Source organism: Giraffa tippelskirchi, chromosome 3, assembly GCF_054371585.1.
Source record: "Giraffa tippelskirchi isolate mGirTip1 chromosome 3, T2T-mGirTip1v1.2.pri, whole genome shotgun sequence".
Classification (NCBI taxonomy): domain Eukaryota; kingdom Metazoa; phylum Chordata; class Mammalia; order Artiodactyla; family Giraffidae; genus Giraffa; species Giraffa tippelskirchi.
Window position 1 is genome coordinate 106003644 of NC_137277.1, and position 25843 is coordinate 106029486.

Genomic DNA, 25843 nt, shown 5'->3' on the forward strand with positions numbered 1-25843 from the left:
TGTTACAGTCAGGTGGCCGGGCCTGATACAGAGGTTCCGCGAGCCAGCCCTCCTAGCCAGAACTGGGGATCTGAGGGCCTGGCTGGACTCTATAAGGAAACATAGTCATTTTCTTGGGGTCACACTCTATGCATCCTGTTTCCTCAGCTGGAAAGGAGGACTAATAATGCCTCCCAGGGCTTGGGGGAGGGTCCAATGACATTTCAAAGTGCTCTGAACTAAAGCTGCATATATAAAGATTCATCATAACATTCCTTCTGATTGTTATTAAAGCCTCAGCTTGCACGAGATAGAATCCTTTTTTAGTATTTCCCAAGATTTCTGAACATCAAATCTTATACTGAGTTTAATGTTTCTAACTATGTCAATGACACTACTCTCCCAGCTCTATTTAGTAACTCAGGAGCTTGATGAAAAATATGCAGGAGACTCAGAGGAGCTGAAGAAATGCTTTTTCTCACCCCTGCAGCTGAAATACAAAGAGAAACACGTCAAGGAAAGAGGAAGCTGCCATGTCGTGCCTGACACGCCACAGATCCTCCTGGCAAAGAAAGTCAGCGGCCTGGTGTCCGAGGTACCCCTCCGGCAGCCCATATGCTCGCCTTCTGTTCTGGGCTGATGCCCCAGGCTGGCATTGTAACAAGCTCTCTGTGCTTTCCCAGAACAAGTACAAGCAGTATGTGAAGAAGCACTTGGCGCAGGGTTCGTACACGACACTGCCCGAGACCCGGGACACTATTCATGTCAAAGAAGTGACCCAGAATGTCAGTGATGTAAGTGAACAGCCCCAGGACTCTTGGCCGCAGCAATGCCACTTTACCTTAGAATCCCGCAAAAGACTGAGTCATGTTTTTGCTCTCACACACTTTCTTTTACGTCACTTCACTCTTACAGTCAGTACCTATATGTGAACTTTGAACACTGGCTTAAAAGACAATTCAATAGGAACTTCCCTGGTGGTCCAGTGGTTAAGACTCCATGCTCCCAATTCAGAGTTCGATCCCTGGTCAGGGAACTAAGATCCTGCATGCCACATGGCGCAACCAAAAATAGTAAGGATAATAAAGACTCAATATTTATTGACTTTCCAGTTTTGGCAACTGTGGCAGATATGGGTTTTACCACAGGATGTCTTGTCTCGCAATAAAGATATCACTACCCTAGTGGTAATAAAGGGAGGAAGATTTGATAGTGAAAATCTGTCTTGCTCGTCATCGCTCTTCTCCTTAAACTGCTGAACAATTTTAGAGAATCAAAATCATGTCTTCACATCTCCCTACTGCCCACTACATCCTTATCGATAATGCTTTAATAATCATGTATTTATTATTGTATCATGTATTTATAATAAATCATATATTTAATAATTTGTATTTGTGAGCCTTATAAGGTTCCCTTTATTTTAAAAAGATGAATGAAAAAGTTTGCTTTGCTTGTCACTCATTCTTTAAAGACTGGTGTGTGGCTCAATGTCAGGCTCCAGGACAGAAATGACATAGAAGAACTGGAATACAGACAAGACACCCCAGTTCCAAAATGACCCCAAAACGGGGAACCAAGGATTTTCCTTGAGATCTTCTCACAGTTCTTCAAGTAAAATAATTCTGTTCCCGGCTTCCCCTCCTCACCTAAGTAATTCTGGCTCTTTTCAGACAAATTACAAGAAGAAGTTTGTCAAGGAGAAAGGCAAATCCAACTACTCCATCATGCTGGAGCCCCCAGATGTGAAACACGCCATGGACGTGGCCAAGAAGCAGAGTAACGTGAGTTCCTCTTCTCACTCTCTGGGGCCCGCCTGCACCAGGGGGTCCCACACTGGCACATGCGGGGCTGGGCCCAGTGAGTGGTCACCCTAATTTCTATATCTGCTGGTTTAAAATATATGGTGGTGGGATTGATTTGGTTTTAATCAAAAAGGTTCCTTTCAGAAAGAAAGTCTGTCTCTCAAACAAGCAAATGTTTTCTTTCTCCAAATGAAGGTCGCTTACAAAAAAGATGCAAAAGAAAACTTGCATTACACCACAGTGGCCGATCGGCCAGACATCAAGAAGGCCACGCAGGCTGCCAAACAGGCCAGCGAGGTAAGCGGATGCTTAAAACGTTGCCAGTCTACCACGCACAGCGAGCAAGTAGTACAAGGCACCGGCCACCTAGAACATGTTACCCATTTTGGTTTTCTTTGATTCAGGTGGAGTACAGAGCCAAGCACCGCAAGGAAGGCAGCCATGGACTCAGCATGCTTGGTCGCCCCGACATTGAAATGGCCAAGAAGGCAGCCAAGCTGAGCAGCCAGGTAACATACATGGGCAAGCAGTCGCTCTAATGTGAGGAGGTGTTTAGAAACCCTGCAGGAAGAAGTGATTCCCAGAATGAAAGAGAAGTATTAGTGATCAAAAAGATACAGGGTCTTTGATAGCACTCAAGAGCTTTGAAAATTATATCACGAAAAGCTTTGAAAATTTCTATCAGGTGCAGTCACTTTAACTTTTTTATTTAACAAACATCCATTGAAAGCTTGGGCTAGGAACTAGGGGGAATAAATGTCCTCAGACTCTATGTCTATGGATAAATAATTACAATTTGGGGTTGTGTCTGACTGAGGTATGCACAGGGAGCTGAGGGGGAATGCCTAATGCTAGCAGATTTCATATTAGTGAGAAGGTGGACTCAGAAATGTGCCCAAACTTGATTGCCCCATTACCTAATTTCCCTTGTTAGACTAATTATGTAGAATACTCCTGAGTTATGACAAGTTTTCAGACATTAGATCAGAGACTCCATGATCAACCACCAGATCATCCAGAGGGCAAGTTTTACTCCAGAAAGATGAGTTCAAGAATATCTTATTTCTTCTCCAATTCAGAGATCCTGCCTTCTTTTTCTTTAATATTTATTTATCTTCTTCTTCTTCTTTACTGTTTTCTCAAGTATTTGTTTGAAGAAATAGGTTTAGGATATCTTTGGTGGTTGTATATATGCCTTTCAGCAATGTCAAACATGAAATCCCAATCTTTTGGAAGATACAAGTAGTAACGTCAGGTGACAAAAGAAATGGGAATTATGAAGAGACAAAAAAGTTCAGATGTCTAATGATAAGCAAATATGATTTTTTTTTAAGTTTTTAAATTTAAAATGCCAATGCAGTATTTTTATTACAAATTAATGGAATGGTATAAGTACTTGAAACAAAGATATGAAATCACCCACAAAAAGTAGTGAAATAAAATGTAACAAGAACTTTTCAATTTAAAACACTTTTAATGTGTTTTTAAATCTCCAAGTTCAAATTATTAGCAAGTTAAAAACAAGTTGAAACCTTGAAGACTTTGCTGGTTTTGAAAATCGCAAGGCCTGTATTTCTAACCTCAGATGAATTCTGTGATGTGGAGAATGACACCTGACCAGGTGATATTATGAGCTCCCCTTCTTGGGATTACTTCCTGGGAAAGGCTTCCTCAGGATTGACAGCTTCCTGGTGTGGCCCCTGGTCCAGGAGATCCTATCTGTGTGGGCCCTGCCCATTCTGACTTTGCTGTCTTGCTGGCACTCTAGGTGGAATACATCAAAGGCCAAAGGAGAGGGCACGGGCACGGCGCCGCATCTTATGACACCCCTATGATGAGGCAGCTTAAGAAAACTAATGTGCTCATCAGTGATGTAAGACCAGCACCAGCAAGGCCGTATCGCTGTCTTCCTCTTTCTCTTGTCTACCTTCTTAGCCTTGGTCAGGGGACTGACCAAGCTGTACTCTTGTTCTGTTGGTCTCGTGTTGGAATGTGGAGAATGCTGTGGAAATTTGTCAGGGGATATACTTTTGCACACACCCATCTTTTCCTGCATGAAACGTTCCCCCTGGAACATACCTCCAGAGTAGGAAGGTAGAGTAGTTTTGAGATGGTCTACTAACTTCTTCAGGCTGCTGACACCGATCAAAGGATGAAGCGAAGATAGACTTATCTCCAACCACAGAAAGAAAGCCTCTGCTGATGACTGTCGTTGGCATTTAATACATTTAAGACTGGTTATTTACTATGGTCTCGCAGTTCAGATATACTCCAGATCAACAGTATAAACTGCTCAAGATGTTTTCAGTTGTAGCTTTCACCCTATGTTTTACAGTCTCAATAGCAAGAAATGTTCTAATTCTTGAACCTGCTCTTCAGTCTTTAGAAGTGCCAATATTACTGTCCTGTTCAAGTCTCTGCAAAGAAGTAGGACTGGATGTTAGATCTTTGTATTCAGTAGAACTTTGAAAAAATTGATTGAAAACCTCTTTCCCACATGCTCTGAGCCCACTGGGATTATGGACACTGATGTTGCCATTTGCAACATGGCACTGCACAGTTGCACCTCAGGTTTCCCTGGTAAACAAGAGAAAGAAGGCTTTTCCATTTCACATGCCACATGAATGTGGGTTTACTGTACTTCCCACCTCATCGCACACCTTTCTAAGAATTCTTGAAGTCCTGAATCTGATATGTGTCCTTATCATGCAAAATAGAGTAGTACTTAAGAAGATTCAGTCAAAAAGGAAGGTTGGACGTGGTGGCTCATATTCCTGGCAGTAGTTATGCTCAACTGCATTTGCTTGGGGCCTTCTTGTGGAAAGAGGAGGCATAACTTTTTAATTAAAAAGTTAGAAATTTGAATCTGCTTAAAATTAACAGAAGAAAAAGGAACTGAAAGGCCAGTAGAAAGCTGCTCTTCAAGTACTTTTTTCATACGTGAGTTATTTTCTAAAAGATAGAGGGTTTTTAGCATTCTTCTAAAGAAATGGATTTTATTCACATCAGAGATGAGTCTTTGCATTTTTTCTTCCCCAGTCTTGCCTCTGCACATCTACCTGACTTTGCTTTTCTGTGTTTCTCAGCTCTTGGGATCAGCCCTATTCTTAGGGTTTCTGTATCCTTAGGAAAAGTTTTCTCTTGGTCCAGACACCAGCTCACCACCTCTGACTTTCCTTAGCAGGCTTTTCATTTTATTTGGGGAGTGAATTTCCTTTCAGAGAAGAGCCATTGTAGCATTTTATGTTGTGTTTTTCTGTTCTGTTGTTTCTGCTTCCTTCATTGTGTGTCTGACTCAATGTGCCCGCATCCTGCTGTACTGCTCTGCATGCTTATTTTGTCTGTGCGTTTTACTGGAGATTTATTCAAAATAAATGAGTCTTGGCACTGTGAATGCTTCTCCTTTAATGTGGCAGACTTCATTGTTCTTAGCACTTGAGTGGCCTCCTCTTGTTCCTGTTCTGCTGGATGTGGAAAGTCGTGGGGAAGTAAAGTGATGAAGCATGAGGGGACTGATTTTAAGTGTCTACAGTGTGAAATATCTGGGCAACCAGATCCTGTTGTGCTAACTTTGAATGAGCAAGTCTTTCATTTTACCAACAACAGAAACTCTAGGTGTCCCAGAGCATCAAATATTGCCCTTTTAGCGGGCTAACATCTAGAAAGAGCTAATTTTTCTTTCTTCCTAGAATAAGTAACTGTGCTGTGCTTAGTCACTCTGTCATGTCCAACTCTTTGCAACCCCATGGCCTGTAGCCCGCCAGACTCCTCTGTCCATGGGGATTCTCCAGGCAAGAATACTGGAGTGGGTTGCCATTTCCTCCTCCAGGGAATCTTCCCAGCCCAGGAACTGAACCCAGGTCTCCCGCATTGCAGGCGGATTCTTTACCATCTGAGCCACCAGGGAAGCCCATAATAAGTAACTAGTAGGGTTCTATTTCTGATGTTAATCCTAGTGTCAAAGGAATCAGTCTGTCTTTCAATAAGGAAGTGTTTTTGTCACTTTCAGTTTATTCTGTTGAATATTCCTATAAGTAAATCTCATCTTTAGCTATTTCGCTTAGGCATTATGATTGTCTCTTTCTTTCATCAATCAAATCACATTTATTAAGCAACTATTAGTGCCAGGCATTGCACTTAGTTTTGAAATTGAGGTTATTTAATCCTTTGCATATTCTTTTATATATCCTGCAAGTAAAATATATTTAATCTTATTTTTCTCTTTACGTTAAATTTATCTCACTTCTTTCCTCCTTCTAACCTGAAATTTTATCAAAGCCATTAACCCCTAAATTATTTTACTCAAAAGTTATGCCAATATTTTGCCCATTAAAAAAATTAAAATGATATAGCTAAAGTACAAAATAATAAATTCTCCTAAATTCAACCGATTCCTTACTTCTCATTTATCTTGATCATTTATAAAGCCTCTTTGGACTCCTGGTAATAGACCTAAAATGCTTTCGGTTTTGCTAGTTAGGAGGACTGAAATGCTTCAAATCAGCTATGTTAGATCATGTCTCTGAATTTAGCCAGAAGCCTTTTCCCATGCATTTTTGTCCTGAATCAAAAGGAAGTGAATCTTTCATACCTCTGGATAATATAAAAATGAGCAAAACAAATACTATGTCATTTGTTCTTATACTCAATTGCCTGTTGTCCCAGCATAATTATTAATAATGTTCCCTTTTACTCTTAAAAGTGGCCTAATTTGGATAATAAATTATATGATCACTTTATGTGTAACATATATTCTTTTGCATTTACATTTCCCATGTTCCTCAGCCTTCAAATAAATTGACATTCAGGAATAATTTGGATTTTTGCATTTGCTATTAGGTTAAATACCGAGAAAATTTCAACAAAGAGAAGGGCAAGACACCTAAATACAATCCAAAAGATAGCCAGCTCTACAAGGTCATGAAAGATGCTAATAATCTTACAAGTGAGGTATGTGCTTGTTTAACTGTAGTAAAACATATAATGTGAATTTGCCATTTTAAGTATTTTTAAGTATGTAATTCAGTGGCATTAATTATATTCACAATATTGTCCAACTACCACTATTATTTCCAAAGCTGCTTCATCAGCTCAAAACACAAACTCTATAACTATTAAGCAATACCTCTCCATTTCTCTCTCCCACCAGTCCCTAGTAAGCTCTAATCTACTTTCTGTCCCTATAAGTTTGCCTATTAGAGATTTCATGTAAGTAGAATCATGTAATATTGGTCCTTTTTTGGTCTGGCTTATTTCATTTAGCACAATGTTTTCAAGGTTCATCGTGCTGTATAGCATATGTCAGAACTTCATTCCATCTATGGTTAAATAGTATTCCACTTTATATATATATCACACTGTGTTTGTCCCTTCATCTGTCAATGGATACTTGAGTTGTTCCCCGTTTTTGGCTATTGTAAATGAGTTATGGTTTTTTATCACCATTTCCAGCATTTGTTTCAGGATGAGATATCCTATTATGGCTTCATTAGTACCGTTTTCCATTTCCTATGTACATGATTTCCTTTTTCCCCTTACTGTGGCACAGGTTAAGTATAAGGCTGATTTGAAGAAACTTCACAAACCTGTGACTGACATGAAGGAATCTCTGATAATGAACCATGTCTTGAATACAAGCCACCTTGCCAGTTCTGTAAGCTTAATCGTTTGCTCCAAAAACAGCTTGTTTCACCCATTTACAGCTAAATTCCTTCTGTGAGGTCACATGCATCTCCTTCTCCGCTACTGAAAGCATGTTTGTTCTCGGAGTGCATTCTTCCAAATGACAATATTAATCTACCAGTGCTCCACTGACTGCAACACCTCTCAGATTATAAAAATGCTTCTATTTGGGGAATATTTTAACTTCTTTTTCTCCCAATTAACCACTCCCTTTCCTCCTCCTAGAAACATAGACTTAACAGTCGGAATAGTTTCTTTCACTTTTAACTCTTAAAAGCCTACTTTGAATAAGCCATATATATAATCTAAGTGCTTACATCCTTGTATTTATTATCTGACAATATTGAACATGTATCTTCATCCTTTAAAATGTTTTTTTAACCCCCTATGTGGTGTTCGCTAATTTTCATTTGGTCCTGATGCTGCTGCTGTGTAAATATCCAACCTAAAGAGAAAAATAGGAATGCTGAGCAGCTTTGCCATCAATGTGCCTTTTTTTGCCTCCTTCTCCTCAGTACCAGTATAAGAAGAACTATGAGAAGAGTAAAGGCCACTACCACACAATACCTGACAATCTGGAGCAGCTTCATCTAAAAGAGGCCACAGAATTACAGAGTATCGTAAGTTGACCAAGACTGTCTTTTTTTCTTGCACATTCACCTAACAATGTCAAAAGTTTTCATGGATTCCCCTAGAGGACAGTAGTTACACTTGTAGCAACAATTGCTTGTGAAAATGCCCAAAGATATTATGGGCTTGGAATTTAGCAACATGTTGAAACAAGTGTTCATGTTATGAATGATTAACAATATCTACATACATTGGAGAAACAGTGTGTAGGCATGCAGTATGTGTTATTCAGGTTACTCTCAGGGACTGGAAGCAGAAAGATTACATCACCAGGGAGACAGACCCCTTAGAAAATATTAGTGGGACTTCCCTGGTGGTCCAGTGGCTAAGACTCCGTGCTCCCAATGCAGGGGGCCTGGGTTTGATTCCTGGTCGGGGAACTAGGTCCCATATGTTGCAACTAAAGATCCCACATGCCACAGCTAAGACCTGACACAGCCAGATCAATCAATCAATATATTTTTTTTTAAAAAAGAAAAGAAAATATTACTAAGAATGATAGGGAGCCTTTGGAGGATTTGGGGCAGAGGAGTGATATGATCAGGTCACCAATGAAGTAGTCTCTGGGTGTGGAAGAAATTGCAAAATTTATACAAGATTCTCACAGGAAAGAACTCAGGGAAGGAATTTGCTGCCACATGACCTATTTCACAAATTCAGTTATTTCCGTCCCCATTGGGCATTAACAAGAGGGCTGAATTACTGGAAATGCCCTCCATCATCTGTAAAGCAGCCCATGTTCCTGGACCTCTATGTTAATGTGTCATCATAAGCAAGAGAGCTGAGATTGGACTTTGCTATGAGATGCTGTGTGACCCAGGCTTTTGTCTCTCTTTCAGGGTCTTCTGTGTAAATTAGGGATATCTATAGGCTCCTCCCATTCCTGGGCCCCTGTGATGAGGATGAGGAGTTCGTATTTGTAAAATAGCCTTGGGGTCTTTGTGAGAATGTCAGGTTTGTTAGAAATTCAGTCAATGACTAGCCAACTGGTTTTCATTTTTATACCGATCTATATTGGCAGCATTGAATATGTGACTAGTTATTACCTCAGTTGAGTTATTGATATGTAAATAAAGTTGTATGCATTATCTATTAAATTAAGGCCCCAGGTCCCTGATTAAAGTTCTTATGAAGGGAAGATTGGAGATTTTTAGAAATATTGGCTGATGCTCAGGTTAAAATATTCACATCTATACGCATCAAATCTCGGCGGACCTTCTCTGTGGGCAGTTTTCCCGTGAATTTCCTTGTCTTAATGCTTGTCATGGCTGATTCTTCTGCAGTGATCCTTTTGTCTCCTTGAATTGAACACAAATCCTGACCATGCCTTGCAGACAGTTATGGTGTTATCCTGCCAGACCAAAATAAAAAGTTACTTTCTGAAACATGACAGGAAACTGTTTTGCATGGCAACCAGATGCCACCCAATTGGACATAATGTATCAATTAAAAATGCTATTGTTAAACTGGTCTCTGTCTCAGAATTTGCCAGAGATATCTCATAAGGGTTTTATCACTAGGTGAAATACAAAGAAAAGTACGAAAGGGAACGAGGGAAGCCTATGCTAGACTTTGAAACACCAACGTACATCACTGCCAAGGAGTCTCAGCAGATGCAGAGTGGGGTAAGTCCTGCACAAACCCCCACAGAGCAAATATACCAAGCTAAAGCAAACAATCTCTACCCGCAAAAGTATTGAGCCCATTGTTATCCCAAAGATGTGGATGATGGGATTCTTCAACATATAATTACCAATCTTTTCCATATCTCAAATCCTGTGGTTCCATTATATATATAAAAAAAGGTTCTGAATAATAAACATTTACCATGTTTTATTTCAACTACTCTTTTCAAAGAATTAGGACATAGCAAACTGTTGCTAATACTGAAACAAATTATTTTGAATGTAATTTTTTCTTTGAATCAGTTCCCTCTATGCAGACCCACTGTTGGCTTTGAATTGTTCTCTTAATAGGAAGCCTCCAGTCCCAGAAAGGAAGATTTTTTTTTCCTTTTAATCAGGATTTTTATCAAAATATCAAAAAAGTCAGTATGTCATATTTCCCATTTTAGAAATGTAAGCAGAGGCATCTAAAATGAAATTTAAAAAAATTTTAAGCAATAGTGGAGAAGAATGAATCTTATTTTGAAACTTAGAAAGTCTTCATTGGGAAACAGGCTTATTTTGGATTTCTTCTGCCTCACCTTCATAGGCATATCTCCAACCATAAAGATAAATGGCTTTCAATATAAGTAGTAGTTTGGGGAGCTTTCTGGTGTGTAGAATGCCAGATAACAGAAAATTTTAAACTGTTTAAAACAGTTGGTAAACCTGGGTAAAGCATCTGTGGGAGCTCCTTGTACTACTTACTTTTCTGTAGATGTCAAATTCTATCAGAATTGAAAATGACAAAAATCAAGTCCCAATGTCTATTCCAAGCCTCCCAGTCATACAGCCTCATCCAGGGACTTGAGAGATGGGGGAGGTGGTGGCCCTTCATCCCAACAGTGAACAAAGCCTGAGAAACTCTCTGGGCTTCATTATCCACCTTATTTGCTTGGTGATTTAGAATAATAGTTGTGATTATGAGAAAGGGCAAATTTGCATTTGGTGCCCTCAAGATCCCCTTCCTCTGAGTGGTTTTTTATTTTCTTCCCGAGTCACTTCTAATACAGAAGTAGAATCTTTTATTGCCTTCAGAAAAGTGTCATCAGGAGAGAGGACAATGGGTTGAGAGTCTTGGGAGTACATCTGTCCTTCCCCTCAGAGGGCCAGCCCCCATGGGAGTGGCAGACAGGCAAATGAGACGCCACCAAAGGTTCTCAGCCTCTAAGTTCCCTTGGGTAATTTGCTCTACCCAGGGTATTTCCAGAACAGGCCATCATGTTTCAAATGTGTGATTATCAGCAGAACTAAGATCAAGAAGCTATGGCCACAGAAAGAAAATGTAATTGTTTTCTTCCTAGGGTTGAGAAATAAGTTGTAACAAACATTCTTTCTTGTCTTTCCTTCCTACTTACATTAGAAAGAATATAGGAAAGATTATGAAGAGTCCATTAAAGGCAGAAACCTGACTGGCCTGGAGGTCACACCAGCTCTATTACATGTCAAATATGCAACCAAAATAGCCAGCGAGGTAGTGCCCACTCGGTCTTTTCTCTCCCTCCTGATTCAAATAATTGCACTAATGACACTCATCAACGTATTCCTACCATTTTCACCACCACCTAACTCTTCGGGTTCCAAGTTGGGTTCCCATGTGTTTCATACTAGCACCTAATCTATTACCCTTGTTAATTCTCCTAATTTTTTAATTGAATACCTAATAAAATGTGCTTATCTTAGCATTCTATTAATTTCTAGTTTGTTTGATATTGGATATTAACTGATGAAGCTTATACCCTGCCTTTATTGACTTTTTCATTGACTAAACTGTAACTGTTTGAAATTAGGAGGTTTTTGTTTGTTTGGGGGTTTTTGTTTTGTATTTTGGTGAAGGAATTTTCAGCAAAGAGGAACAATCCAGGCTTTCTTGTGAGCATTGTTGCTTGTATTTTGTGCTATAGAAAGAGTACAGGAAAGATCTAGAGGAAAGCATCCGTGGGAAGGGTCTCAGTGAAATGGAAGACACACCGGATATGCTAAGAGCAAAGAATGCCACCCAGATCCTCAACGAGGTGGGCACCCAGCCGACTGCATGCACAGGATCAACCGAGTATCTGCTCCTTCCTAGCCAAGTTGCATTAAAAAAAAAAAAAGTGATAAAAAGTTTTTTAATTTCAGATTCTCTGTTCAACATGATTATTAATCATTACATAAAATATCTTGATTTCTGATGAGTTGATACTGTAACTGTTTCCATAGTGGCTATGCCTGTTCTTTATCTAATAGCTTTTGATTTAATCTTGATACATTTGTTGTGCCCATTTAAATAAAAACACCACACTGGAGTGGTGGGCACCTAAGTGTAATCGTTTATGTACCAAACCAGATTTAAAATATGCTTTATACTTTAATGTTCTAAGCAGAGAATGCTAGAAATTGCTCCAAAGGAGGTTCTGGCATGAGTATAAGAGTTTTCTAAAGCAGTCTTCTGTTGTCACCACTCCATCCTACTCCAGGGAGCGGTGACGGTGACACCAGCAATGCAGGTGGCATGTTATGTGGATCTATATTCACTTTGCACATTTATTATCTTGCTATGACAGTTAAGTAACATTTTCTTTTAATGCTACTATAGAAAGAATATAAGAGAGATCTGGAGCTGGAAGTCAAAGGAAGAGGTCTGAATGCCATGGCCAATGAAACTCCCGACTTCCTGAGAGCCAGGAATGCTACAGATATTGCCAGTCAGGTGAGTGTTCCATGTCAGTCTTTCAAAAAAAAAAAAAACCCAAAAAAGTAGCTGTGATTATAAGAACACAGTTTTTTCCTTCTATTATCTTGTTGGTCAATTACAGTCAGATACATACAATGGCATGGTGGAATCTGTTTTGATGAAAGGATCCAGGACCTTTGCCAGGGCTGCTCTCATCTGCCCTTCTCCCAGCTCTTCCGAAAACAATCAGTGCCTTACTATCTGTTGATTATCTCTCTCCTCCTCCTTTCCCAAACCCTGCACAACATCTCTCACCAGCCCTCACCCCACCCACTCCCCAATCAACTAGATAGAAAGTCTAGGACTCAACCTTTCTTTCCGAATCTCACTCCTTAGCATAAAGCTATAAAGATAAGAGAAAAAACAATTGTTGAGTAGCAAATGAATGAATCCTTTTATTTTTTTTTTATTTTGAATAATGAATCCTTTTAGAAAAGAAATATTAATCACTTATTACTCAAACTGAGCCAACAAATGTTATGCGCCCTGTAAATATTTACCCAACTGTTGGATGGTCCTTTTGCAGATTAAGTATAAGCAATCAGCAGAAATGGAAAAAGCCAATTTCACTTCTGTGGTTGACACTCCGGAGATCATTCACGCCCAGCAAGTCAAGAACCTTTCAAGCCAGGTAAGGACATTCATCAGAATATCACACACTGACCCCAATCACAAAGAACAAGTCTTTCCATCAATACTGAAGGAGATTCTTTCAAATCACAATTTTGCCCAGTAGAAAAGAAGGGATTCATCTATGATGCAAATTTGAGTTAGACTTGAGATTCCGATATCAGAATTAAAATAAAGGAGAGAATTTTAAGGTACTGAAGAACTCTTAAATGGTTCCACTCATAATTTTTTAAGGGCTTCCCAGGTGGTGCCAGTGGTAAAGAATCCACCTGCCAATGAAGGAAATACAAGAGACATGGGTTTATCCCTGGAGTAGGAATTGGCTACCCACTCCAGTATTCTTGCCTGGAAAATTCCATGGACAGAGGAGCCTGGCGGACTAGTCCATGGGGTCGCAAAGACTTAGACATGACTGAACACACACATGCATGCACATAATTTATTTTTCCAGTTTTATTGAGATAAAATTGAATGTATCACTGTATAAGTTTAAGGTGTACAGTTGTAATGGTTTGTGAAAGTCGCTCAGTCATGTCTGACTCTTTGCGATCCCATGGACTGTCGAGTCCCTGGAATTCTCCAGGCCAGAATACTGGAGTGGGTAGCTGTTCGTTTCTCCAGGGGATCTTCCCAACCCAGGGATTGAACCCAGGTCTCCTATATTGCAGGCAGATTCTTTACCAGCTGAGCCACCGGGGAAGCTTAAGAATACTGGAGTGGGTAGCTTATCCCATTGCCAGCGAATCTTCCCGACCCAGGAACTGAACCAGGGTCTCCTGCATTGCAGGCAGATTCTTTACCAACTGAGCTATTAGTGTAATGGTGTGGTTTATATCAATTGTGAAGTGATTACCTCAATAAGTTTAATTAGCATCCATCATATAGTAAAAAGAGAAAACAAGCAAGAAAATTTTTCCTTGCGATGAGAACTCTCAGGATTTAGTCTCTTAACAACTTCCACACACCAAGCAGCAGTATTAACTATAGTTGTCATCATGTTATTCATTACATCCCTACTACTTTATAACTGGAAGTTTGTCACTTTTGACCACCTTTCTCCAATTCCACCTCACCCCCAACTCCCACCTCTGGCAACCACAAATCTGATCACTTTTTCTACGAGTTTGTTTTGATTTTAGATTCCACAAATATGTGAGATCATACACTCACCTATTTGTGAGATCAAGTATTTGTCTTTCTCTGACTTATTTCACTTAGTGTTGCACCTCCATGTCTACCCATGTTGTCACAGATGGCAGGATTTTCTGTTTTTATGCCTGAATATTATTCCGTTGTACATATATAGCACAACATTTTTTTAAATTGGAGGGTAATTGCTTTACAATCCTGCATTCGTTTCTACCACACAGCAATGCAAATCAGCCACAATTAAACATACATATATATATATACACACACACACACACCACAACATTTTTTATCCATCATTTGTTGATAGACGCTTAGGTTGTTTCCATGTCTTGACTATTATAAATAATGATGCTATGAACATCAAAGTGCAGGTATCTTTTCAAATTAGTGTTTTTATATCCTTCAGATATATTCTTAGAAGTGGAATTGCTGGATCATGTGGTAGTTGTGTTTTTAATTTTTTGTGGATCCTCTATACTGTTTTCCATAGAGGCAAAACCAGTTTACAATCCCAGTGGGGCACTGTTCTCCACACCCTCACCAGCATATGTTTGTTATCACTTGTCTTTCTGATGATGGCCATTCAGACAGGCATGAGTTACCACCCATAGTTAGAAAATCAGTCTCTTAAAATGTGGATGTAAAATTTGTGTGCAAATCTGGAAGAAACAAAGTCAATCACCCACATTTGATTATCAGTTTCTTTAACAAGATTGAGATTATGTCATCAACACTAATCATACAACCTAACCATGATTCTTCCTGATGGATAACTCTCTCTCTTCCTACAGAGAGATAAAGAAAGTATGATGTCCTTCATACTCCAGGATATATCCTCATTTGTTTTAATCGTCACTGCTGATCAGGAACCTGAAATTTATTTGAGTAGCCCCAAATTAAAGTTTTTTGCTTGTCTTCTAATCGTTGAGTTAGAAAGCAGTAGTTGCTTGACTGGGCTATACTTCATAACACCTGGGAATGTAGTTTTCCTGAACCCATCTTGGAAGTTCTTGTTGGATCTGCCTGCTGGCTCACCCCTGTAGCCAGTAGCCCAACCATACCTGCTCACAGTTCAGTGACAATATCTCTGTCACCAACCAAGGACTGGCATTCAAGAGGCCTTGCTGATGGCTCTCAACCCTCCTACTTTTCTCCATTTTGCCTGTTGAATAGTCTGGCTCCATCCAGTTCACTGTAGGCATCCCTTTGTCGCTGCCAGGAACCTCAGGGGCTGTCACCTCCCTCATATGGCCACTTGGCCAGTTTAGCCATTGACAATTTTGTTGTTCAGCTGCTCAGTTGTGTCCAACTCTTTGCATGCTGGACTGCAGCACACCAGGCTTCCCTGTTCTCCACCAACTCCCAGAGCTTGCTCGAACTCATGTCCATTGAGTCGGTGATACCATTCAACCATCTCATCCTCTGTCATCCCCTTCTCCTTCTTCCTCCTGCCTTCAGTCTTTCCCAGCATCAGGGTCTTTTCCAATGAGTCAGCTCTTTGTGGCCAAAGTATTGGAGCTTCAACCTCAGCATCAGTCCCTCCAATGAATGAATATTCAGGATTGATTTCCTTTAGGATTGACTGGGTTGATCTCCTTACAGTCCAAGGGACTCTCAAGTCTTCTCCAACACCGCAGTTCTTCTCCAACACCAAAATGACAGTGGGTCATGGCAGTGGATCTTGGGCTCAGTTCTCCTGGAAAGAAGAGGCCTGGTGTTCACTGATCCAGAGGGCTCTGCTTTACAACTCCCTAACATCCTTAAACAGTCCAAAAAAAAAAAAAAAAAAGACTTTCCCTCTGCTGAGCAGGAAGGGCTATTTTAGGTCCCATTGGCCTATATCCTTGTGTTGTTCACCATCCTTATTTCTTGGAATCTATTTCCAGAAAAAGTACAAGGAAGATGCAGAGAAGTGCATGTCATATTATGAGACCGTTTTGGACACCCCAGAGATGCAGAGGGTCCGGGAGAACCAAAAGAACTTCAGCCTTGTGAGTTTTTATCGATTCTAAGGCACACCTCACTGGGACCTCGGCTGAGGCCGGGAAAGGAGAATGCCTCTGGGCACACACTTGGGTACCCAGCCTACAGCTGCCCTCAGCACCTCCCACCCCGGCCCAGGAGATGTATGTTCCAGTTTCCTCCGGGCTCACCTTACTATCTCCGTCCCACATCATCTCGCACTTTGTTAGTGACTTCTTGTCGTTGAATATGAACTATCACCATCTTTTCCAGGTGGTGACATCTTTTTCAAAGTTAATTCTAGGCAAGAGATATTTAAAAAAAAACACAAAAAACAACTACTTTTAGGGTTTGGAAGTTTAGTTTCTCTCCAAAATTCTTATTGAATTTCTCATTGGCTATCTATGATTATTGTGGCAGATACATTTAAAAATATATATATATAAGGTTTTAACTTCCCTTACACAATATAGGACAATTAGAAATATATAAAACAATGTTGAAATCTTAACAAGATGTTTACTCCCTTTTCATAACAAGATGTTTACTCTTTTTTCATAGCTCCAATACCAGTATGACCTTAAAAACAGTAAAGGAAAAATTACAGCTGTTCAAGACACGCCAGAAATATTGCGTGTTAAAGAAAATCAAAAGAATTTCAGCTCGGTATATTTACTATTTATTTTCCATTTAATGCTAACCTAATAATTTCAGTCTTTTCTTTAAAAATATACTAGCCTCACGCTGATTCAGACAATTAACATCTAACCTTCCCAGTTAATGCTAGCAGTTATTTGTTAAAATTTCCCATAATTTGCTCTAAAACCACCACTCCAGAGACCATTAGAAATAACAACTTAAACCTGCTAACAAAGGAGCTTTTGATCCCAGGGCAGTAACACATGTCGTCTTGCTTCAAGAAGACGGATTTCTTTTAGACACTGTGATTTATTATCCTTCCCCAAAATAATTGACTTTATATTTATTTAATGGATCTTGTGTTTCACACTGGAGTGTTTTTTAATCAATATTTTCTGGTTTTTCTCATTATGTATTAATACAGTATGATAATCTTAAAAGAAATCTCCAGGTCTGAAAAGTGATGTGTGTTGTTACGTGTTTGAGTTACTGGGGCTGACGCAGAAGACACTCCAGCACTTGCCTAAGAACATTCTCTAGTGTCCTTTGTTTTCACAGAAGCCATGTTTCCTACTCTCTCCAGGAATGGTGGTTGTCCTTTCTTCTGTGTAACTCTGTCCTAATTCTGAATACCCAGGTTTTATATAAAGAGGATGTCTCACCAGGAACGGCGATTGGAAAGACACCTGAGATGATGAGAGTGAAGCAAACCCAGGACCATATCAGCTCGGTAAAGACACCCACTGGGGACTCATTTTCAGTATCTTCTGCCTCCCTTTGATCATCCACACTGATGGCTGAGCTGCACTCAAAGCTTCTGTCACCAAAACAGCTGAAGTTGCTAAACTAAGAGGGACATCTCATAATGCAGTGTCAAGGCAGTTTTCATGAGGGCTTGTTAGACATGAAAAATGGAGAGCCCTGTGTCAAAATGAACCAGAGTTGGACAGTAGTTTAGTCAAAAAAAAAAAAGATTTTTATTCAGGACAATTGTAATATAGAAGAAAAGAGATCTCCGTATAGAACTGAGCTCAATTCTGAATACAAGGGAAAGTAGGGTTTTATAAGGGGTGGATGGATGCGGTGGGATGGGGGAGAATGGGAAGGTGGAGAAAAGATCAATGGATGGAAAATTACTCAGAAAAAACAGGGAAGTAAAGGGGGGATTATAGCTAAAATGGCAGATCAAGGTAGTCAGACTTCACCTCGGGGCTGGGGGGTAAGGAATTTGATTAAATATTAAGGAGGATGAGATATCCAGGGTGGGAGATTTTGGCTAAACTGACTTAGCAGGATTCTTGCTAAAACTGGGCGGCACAAAGATGTCCAAAGGTTAAGGCCTAGTTTGGAAGAAGACTGAGAGGAGCCTGACTAGAATTTGGTCAAGAGAATCCTTGTCACTTGTGAGTCAGAGAATGGCCCTTCCTGGGTGTGTGTATGTGAGTGTGTCTGTCCTGGGCACATGAACTGTGGCATAAGACATGGGAGACCTCAGGGAAGAGAAGGGGCTTCAGTCTAAGTGTGGACCCCACCCCTAAAGAAACCAGAGAGAACCCATGTGTCCTTGTCCTTGACATGGTTCTCCTCTGACCCAGTATCAGAATGTGGCCCCATTCCCACTAAGTATAGAGGTTGTGCTATTTAAACCGTGACTTGGTACACTGTGGGGAAACTAACCAAACACATGCTCATGTTCCCATTTTTATACCTGCAGGTGAAGTATAAGGAGGTGATTGGACAAGGAACGCCCATCCCAGACCTGCCTGAAGTGAAGCGCGTCAAGCAGACACAGAAACACATCAGCTCGGTAATGGCCCCTCCCCATGCTGGCCCCTTCCTGCGTCACCCCTTCCTCCTCCTACCCGCTTGGACAACCCTCCCTGCCCTGCAATGGGCAGTGCAGTTTGCAAAATCAAGATAAGGAAATTCTGTCTTTACATAATCAGGGAGTAGAAGGGACTTGGCTTCATGTTTAATCATCATATGTACAGTTCCTTAAAGTAAAATGTGCTGACAGTAGTGATAAGGTTACTGAGATGATCTTGTTAATTACACATAACATATAAACATAAAATATAAAACAAAGCTGTGTACATGCATGTACCTCAGGATATTCTCCCCCATCCAGAAGACCCTGGGTAGCCTTGTGAAGTCTACATAGCCTTCTCCCCTCACCCTGTGTCCTTCGCTCTCTCCTAGTAAATACAGTGTGGTCTGAAGGTGCTGGCTGTTACCCACAAAGGTGTATCTTAAGCCTGTTCTCTTACTAGGAATTTCAGGCACCTGTGTACAGTGTCTGTGTATACGTTGGGAGACCCACCACACTTGAGATAGCAGGTTTAGCACACATTTCTCCTGACCTCTGTCCAGCCAGCCCCACCTCTGCCCACACCCTATCCCCGCAGCGCCACATGCCACTCTTTCCCATCCACAGCAGTTTCTAGCCAAAGATTGTGTGAAGTTTGGGAAATAGTTTGTAGCCAATAAAAGGCGAGGCTCTTGATCTGAGCCTTTCTTGGCCACTGGAGGAAATTCAATCCCATTGAATTTCCATTAGAGAACACTGGCTGTTTCTCTTGCAAGTCGTCTGATACAGACGACTTAGACCTCATTCCCTTTGCATTCTCTGCTTCCTACCTTGGCTCCCATGGTTACAAGCTGCATTTAGAATTGCACATCCACTCATCCAGGAAAGCCAGCCAGCATCACCTTTGCCGCTTCTGATCCCAATTTCTTGCCTTTCTCTAGTTTTGTTTTGTTCCGTGGTCCATGATCAGTTCCATTGCCTTGCCCAGTAAAGAAATACAACTTTGTTCGAAGAGGGTAGATTGTTAAAGATCTTGAAAAGTTTCCTAGCAAAACAGAGATATTAGCACTAGTGGCAGTGATTTTAGGAATTAATTTGTGACACAAACCCCCAGATTTTCCCTGTTGCTCCCCAGCCTATGCTCTAGTACAACACAGAATCCATCCACTTAAAAGAATTCCTTCCTTCCTTTAGGTGGACAATTGTTAACACTGTGAGGGAGGGTAGAATGAGGATGCCAAAAGGCTCTGGAAGTTCCTCACTTGTTTCATTAACACAGTCCTTTGGACTTCTCCCTATTCAAAAACACTAATTTACACGATTCAACACTGAGTAAAAATTTCAGAGAAAGTTGCTCTTCCTGCAAAAATAAACTATTCAAGTCTTCTTACATTAAGGGGTACCTACCTGCAAAAATAAACTATTCAAGTCTTCTTACATTAAGGGGTACCTAAGACTAAAGACCAGTTAAGAATTTTCTGAAGAAAATACAAAACAAAATTCTCAATAACCCTGAAAGAAGAGTACACATGATTGGAAAAATTTAAACCAAGCCACCTATGTATAACCTGCTGTGGACCTGCTCTATTCAAGGGACTAATACTAGATGTTATGAAATGGTTAATGTTTGTTTCAATGTTGAATGTATTAGCACTATTTAATGCATTTTAGGAATGTATCGATACTAAATGTTGACTAAAGAAAAGTGCCACAATTTAGTAGTCTTCAAGGCAGTAAAGTTACTACCTTTGAAGAGAGAAAATAAATATTTGTGGCATTTTTTTCCTTATTCCTAAATGTCATGTTTGAAAGCTAGATTCTTTCTGTGAGTTTCCACCAAATAGCTGGCATATAGGTATAAATCCAAAGGATTCGTGGTCATTTCACTTTTTTAGATGTTCTAATTATCTTCTACAGGTTATGTACAAAGAAAACCTGGGAACAGGCATTCCAACCCCTGTCACTCCAGAGATTGAAAGAGTCAAACGCAATCAGGAGAACTTTAGCTCGGTATTTACAAATATATCAATTAAGAAACTTGACTTCCCATTTTAAAAACTTACTAGAATAATCCATCATTCTTTTTAAAAATAACATCTTAACAGTTTTGTGTGTGTGGTGTGTGTGTTACCACCTGACCATCTAGTCTTACACAAAATGACTCATTTTTCTGATGGTATTTTAACCCTTTTGGTGACTGATCAGTGTGACCACTGAGATCTGAAATACTGTAAATAGAATTAATACAAGATTTCTCATCATTACATTCATATCCTATAACTCAGTGCTTTCTGTTGTACTTTTTCATTCCCAGAATTAGCAGAATAGAGTTTATACTTAAAACGTGAAGTAACAAGTAGAAGTATTATTCTTACTAATATAACTCACTAAAACTCCCTCCTCACACACACCCTTGCCCCCAGTTTTCTCTCTTCCTTGATCTTTGTGCTTGTTTTGAATGTCTTTTGGGTACTTTTTTGTATCTCACAGGTTTTGTACAAAGAAAATTTGGGGAAAGGAACCCCAACACCTATCACTCCAGAGATGGAGAGAGTCAAACGCAATCAAGAGAACTTTAGCTCGGTATTTCTTAGGGGGAAAAATAAAAAATCCCTTAATTTTTATTTAAAAATAATATTTTTAACACATTGCCAATATATAATTTTCTTCCTATAAAAATACTAAATTCATAGAATGAAAATGACACCAAATGTTACCTCAGTTTTCAACCCAAATCTAATTTAGTATTTTAGTTCTGGTGTGAAATTTTAACTGTTTTTCCTAAAACATAGCTATTGATCACATTCCTTAAAAACCTATAATACTTAGTGTTTCCTTCCTCAAATCCCTGAATAACAGTAGATGTTTCTAACTGTTTGATCTGTGGCACAAATCAAAAGTAAAATCTAACACGCCTTCAAAAGGACAATGTTAACTAGAATTCTATTTGTATTTATTATGGCTCTGTTTGATGTATTCTGTGTTTGCAGCATTTCTTGATTCTTGAACATTTTCATTCCAAAGACAACTTAGCAATTCACAGTGACTCAGAAATACAAGTTTACTTGGCTCAGCTATTTTTTGTATATCACAAGAGATATAAATGGGTTTCTTTGGAATAGTTTCAGGGTCACTGAAAGCTAATATTTACTTAGCTTTTAATACTTACTTATTTTATTCCCCAAACCCCTTTCTTTTTGGTCTCCTGAGAATTACCAACAGCTCATTCATTATGCATATGAGTTTCAGTTAACTTGAGCACTATTTGGTAAGTCCTAATCCTGCCTTTGAGAAAAGGCCTATATATGTATGGGGGTTGGCCAAAAAGTTCATTTGGGTTTTTTGGTAATATCTTACAGAAAATCTCAATGAAATTTTTGGCAAATCCAGTAAGTGACTCCTGCCTGTAATCTGAAAGGTCTGTTGTTGGTATTAATGCCACTTTTTTGTATGAGACAGACATCATACTGTTTGTGATGAAATGTCCAAAGGTAATCTATACTTGATCTATTTCTTAAATTTATTTAGGCCTATTTCATATCATTAGGAAAACAAACAAGCAAAAATACTTTTAGAGCCTACCTTAAAACCTAAGTCTACCTAAACAATGGATCCAGGCTGATTTGATTGTTGGTTTTATACACACAGATTCTGTACAAAGAGAACTTGAGCAAGGGGACTCCCCTCCCTGTCACCCCTGAGATGGAGCGGGTCAAGCGCAACCAGGAGAACTTTAGCTCGGTATTTGGGAGAAAGCTCCTTTAACTTCGTATTAAAAAATAATAATACCTTTCTATCAAAACTCCTTTTAGTCCCTTAAAAAAAAAAAATCTCATCAACTAAATTCTTCCTTTTTCCAGATCTCTTACTCACCATTTGATTCTAACATTTTATACTTCCTGTAACAGTCCCTTACAACTTTTCACAGGCTCCTTTCCGTGTTTTATAGGACTTTTGAAGTTAATTTATATCCAAAACCCCCAAATACGATAGCTTTTATTTACTTAGAACTATTTTTATTTGATGTGGCTGGGTTAGCATTGTAAGAAAAGACACAGGACTTGAGGCCCCATGTAGAAATAATGGCCCTTGCTGAGGACAGGGGTTACCTTAACAGAGATCCCACCTGTTAAATGTTAAACAGTGGCACCAAGAGAGAAAATTGCTCAGAACCAGAACCCAAAGGAATCTTGATACTTGTTCCAAACAAGACATTCCGTCAATAGAAATCCAGACCTTATGATTTTTAAAAAAATACTTGAATTAGATGAGTTTATGTTTTTCTTAATATTTTTGTTGAAAAACTATAATACTCAATAGTCTGCGAAGCTTTTATATAAGGATCTTAGATTCACTTGTGCCTGAGATGGAGAATCCAATGTCATTAGGAAAATTTAGCTGGATTCTTTTTTTGGGGGGGGAGGAGTAGAGCAGTAGGGAGAGGTTTCATCCAAAATGTTTTTTAATTGTTCACTGAAATAATTATGTGAAGGAATCAAACTTCCAGATAATATCAATAACTTTCTTTGGTCCCACTGTCTTTTTGTGTTTTGTTTTTGTTTGTAATTACTATTCACTAACAATCTTTTGATTTTATTGAATTTTCAGTATAAATTGATGTTTTTGGAATGTTGTATTTACTGTTTTCCCTATAGGTTTGTTATTATTATTCCTTCTTTTGGAAAGGTCTACATTAATTTTCAAAGTTATTTAAAAATTATTTTCATCTATATTAGAGTAAGTATATTATTGGTATGTCTATTTAAGATATTAATGATTCTGATGATCCTGGACAATTTCTTCCTTTAAGTAACCATTTGTGTTAATTTTTACATAGGTTGCATTTACGCAAAATTGTCCAGTGGTGCATAGAACCTTTAAAGATTCTGTATTTAGACTCAACCACCTGTATAACTTGAATTTACACAACAAAGACCTATTTCCTATATTGCATAGATTTGACCTGAGGTTTAAAATATTTGTTATTCTGTAAAACGAATATTCTGCGCAGGGAAAATGAATGTTTGCTCTCCAATTAAAAAATAACCTTTCTATGGTACACTAAGTATTTCAGTACTTTCATGAAATAATTTTTAACACAGAAAATCAACATTTAACATGAGTTAGCATAAAAGTTGAATATCAAATACACTGGCCCTTTAGCCAAGGAAATGTGGAACATGTTCTCATCCAGACCTGTGCTAGAAAAGACAGGTTGACTTGGTGAATTTGTCTTTCCTGTGTGATGTCTGTGTTTCATAGACTCCTTCAATGATAGCTCAAAGGGCTGTTTTGACTGCTCTTGTTTTTTTCTGGATGCTTTCTTATGTCGTACAGGTGTTATACAAAGAAAACATCGGGAAAGGGATTCCAATTCCCATCACTCCAGAGATGGAGAGAGTCAAACACAATCAAGAAAACTTTAGTTCGGTATTTAAAAAACAAACAAACAAAAAACCCTTTAACTAATTTAAAATCATTTTTTAAAAAGATTAATGGCTATATCTTAAAACCTAATCAACTTATTCTAGTAAAAACTCTGACATGTCTTGTTCACAACTTAATGCTGCCATTTCCTGTGAAATCAGTTTCCCCATTTTGGTTAAACATTAATATCACTTAAAAAATGTTCAATATTACTTTTGAACCTTTAAAAACATAACATACCCAATGTCTAAGCCGCCACATTTATCCTGCTTTGGCAACTTTGAACGTAGAGTTTACAAAAATTTGTTCTGTAGATAAATATAAACTGTTGGCCTTATTTTCTATTCTAACCTTTTTGATCTCTACTGGTATTTGTATAGATATTTTCAAGTTCTTTTAGCATTTGTTCACTGTTCTCCATTTGCCTCAAGTATAATTCTTACCAATATTTCACCCAAACTAAAAATTTGACTTCTTTTGAAAGTCAACAAAAGAAGATCTGCGTGTATGTACCTTCAAATATGCAATGTTTATAAAACCTAAATATCCTTATGTGGTTGATTAATATTTCCAAAACAAAATAACTTCCTTGGTTCTCCTTCTGTCTCTGCCCTGTTTTCTCCCATCCTCATAACAAGCTCAGGGGTGCAGCTCATGGTTCCTTTTCTATGGTGCTCTCCTTTGCTCAGCATTGCAGAGATTAGTTCAGCAACAAAACTTTCAAGTTTTTGCTGCTCCTTCCTGCATTCCCTTGCTTTTAAGGATGTCTTTAGGCTCCTACAGGATGGACCTAGAAGCTTCTGGTATTTTCCTTCCTCTAACTCATTCTCTTCCTCTCTGCCCTGCTACTCACCACTGCTCTGCAAGAAGGGGAGAGTGGTTGACTGCTCTTTTTGTTCTGGATGCTTTCTTATCACACAGGTGCTATACAAAGAAAACCTGGGCACAGGAATCCCAGTCTCCACCACTCCAGAGATGCAGAGAGTCAAACTCAATCAAGAGAACCTTAGCTCGGTATTTTGGAAAGAAAGGGAAAAGTAGCTGTCATTTAACCTCATAAACAAATTGATACTTAACATTTTTTCTTCTTTTAAACCTATTTCCCTTCCTTTGCTTCTAATATACCTCACTTAGCAAAAGGACATTTCTCATTTCTGTGGTACTACTATGGATTCTTTTGCTAATTCTGATTTCTATTCCATCTGGCATTTAAAAATATTTTTTAAAACCTCTTTTCTTTTAGTTTGCTTGGATAACAACAAAACCACGTTCTAACAGTCTCAAATCCTCATGTGATTATTTGGGAAGGTAACTCCACAGCTTCTCCCCAGCAGCTAGAGACCCTAGATAAAGTCAGTCTCCTTATCCCAAGAATGGCTATCGTTAAAGTTTTTGGTGGCATCTTCTCAGCATATAACTCCTGGCTCCTTGGATTATTGTGTCGTTTGGTAACAAGGAAGTTGAACTCACCCTCAAAGTCTCACAACAAATGAAATGTTACTTACAGTTCTTTTTCTGGATGCTTATCACACAGGTGTTATACAAAGAAAACATGGGCAAGGGAACCCCTTTACCTGTCACTCCAGAGATGGAGAGAATCAAACACAATCAAGAAAATATTAGCTCGGTACTTGTGGCAAGATAAAAAAAAAAACACCAAACTACTTCTTTAATAATATAAAATAATACATATTAATCCTACTTTTTAAAGATAACTGAAATTTTGTGAATTTCTTAATCACATTTATCC

At 38.9% G+C, this 25843-nt stretch overlaps 1 protein-coding gene and 1 long non-coding RNA gene across 52 annotated transcripts in view; one reads left to right on the top strand and one right to left on the bottom strand.

Annotated features, from left to right (window-relative positions):
• NEB (nebulin) overlaps window positions 1-25843 on the top strand; it is a 245000-nt gene that overhangs the window by 210099 nt on the left and 9058 nt on the right. For 8 of the 50 annotated variants that reach the window (XM_081578104.1, XM_081578082.1, XM_081578123.1 and 5 more), the window contains exons 147-168: window positions 470-574; window positions 663-773; window positions 1653-1763; window positions 1980-2081; window positions 2189-2293; window positions 6624-6734; window positions 7333-7437; window positions 7982-8086; window positions 9617-9721; window positions 11124-11234; window positions 11665-11775; window positions 12339-12452; window positions 13003-13107; window positions 16145-16249; window positions 16782-16886; window positions 17497-17589; window positions 18574-18666; window positions 20584-20676; window positions 21157-21249; window positions 22315-22407; window positions 25015-25107; window positions 25628-25720. In XM_081578104.1, coding sequence (XP_081434230.1) covers window positions 470-574; window positions 663-773; window positions 1653-1763; window positions 1980-2081; window positions 2189-2293; window positions 6624-6734; window positions 7333-7437; window positions 7982-8086; window positions 9617-9721; window positions 11124-11234; window positions 11665-11775; window positions 12339-12452; window positions 13003-13107; window positions 16145-16249; window positions 16782-16886; window positions 17497-17589; window positions 18574-18666; window positions 20584-20676; window positions 21157-21249; window positions 22315-22407; window positions 25015-25107; window positions 25628-25720 — 2262 coding nt within the window. Of the gene's footprint in view, window positions 1-469; window positions 575-662; window positions 774-1652; window positions 1764-1979; window positions 2082-2188; window positions 2294-6623; window positions 6735-7332; window positions 7438-7981; window positions 8087-9616; window positions 9722-11123; window positions 11235-11664; window positions 11776-12338; window positions 12453-13002; window positions 13108-16144; window positions 16250-16781; window positions 16887-17496; window positions 17590-18573; window positions 18667-20583; window positions 20677-21156; window positions 21250-22314; window positions 22408-24003; window positions 24097-25014; window positions 25108-25627; window positions 25721-25843 lie in introns of all 50 variants that reach the window. The other 42 variants (XM_081578089.1, XM_081578080.1, XM_081578102.1 and 39 more) reach the window with 10 other exon arrangements.
• The window catches only part of LOC145541491 (uncharacterized), a 34578-nt gene that overhangs the window by 7972 nt on the left and 763 nt on the right, over window positions 1-25843 (bottom strand). Inside the window, exons 2-4 of one of the 2 annotated variants that reach the window (XR_014079060.1) lie at window positions 19497-19711; window positions 16412-16520; window positions 14631-15954 (exon numbers count right to left, since the gene is read on the bottom strand). This is a non-coding gene — a long non-coding RNA (uncharacterized LOC145541491). Of the gene's footprint in view, window positions 1-14630; window positions 15955-16411; window positions 16521-19496; window positions 19712-25843 lie in introns of those variants that run through there. The other variant, XR_014079059.1, reaches the window with a different exon arrangement.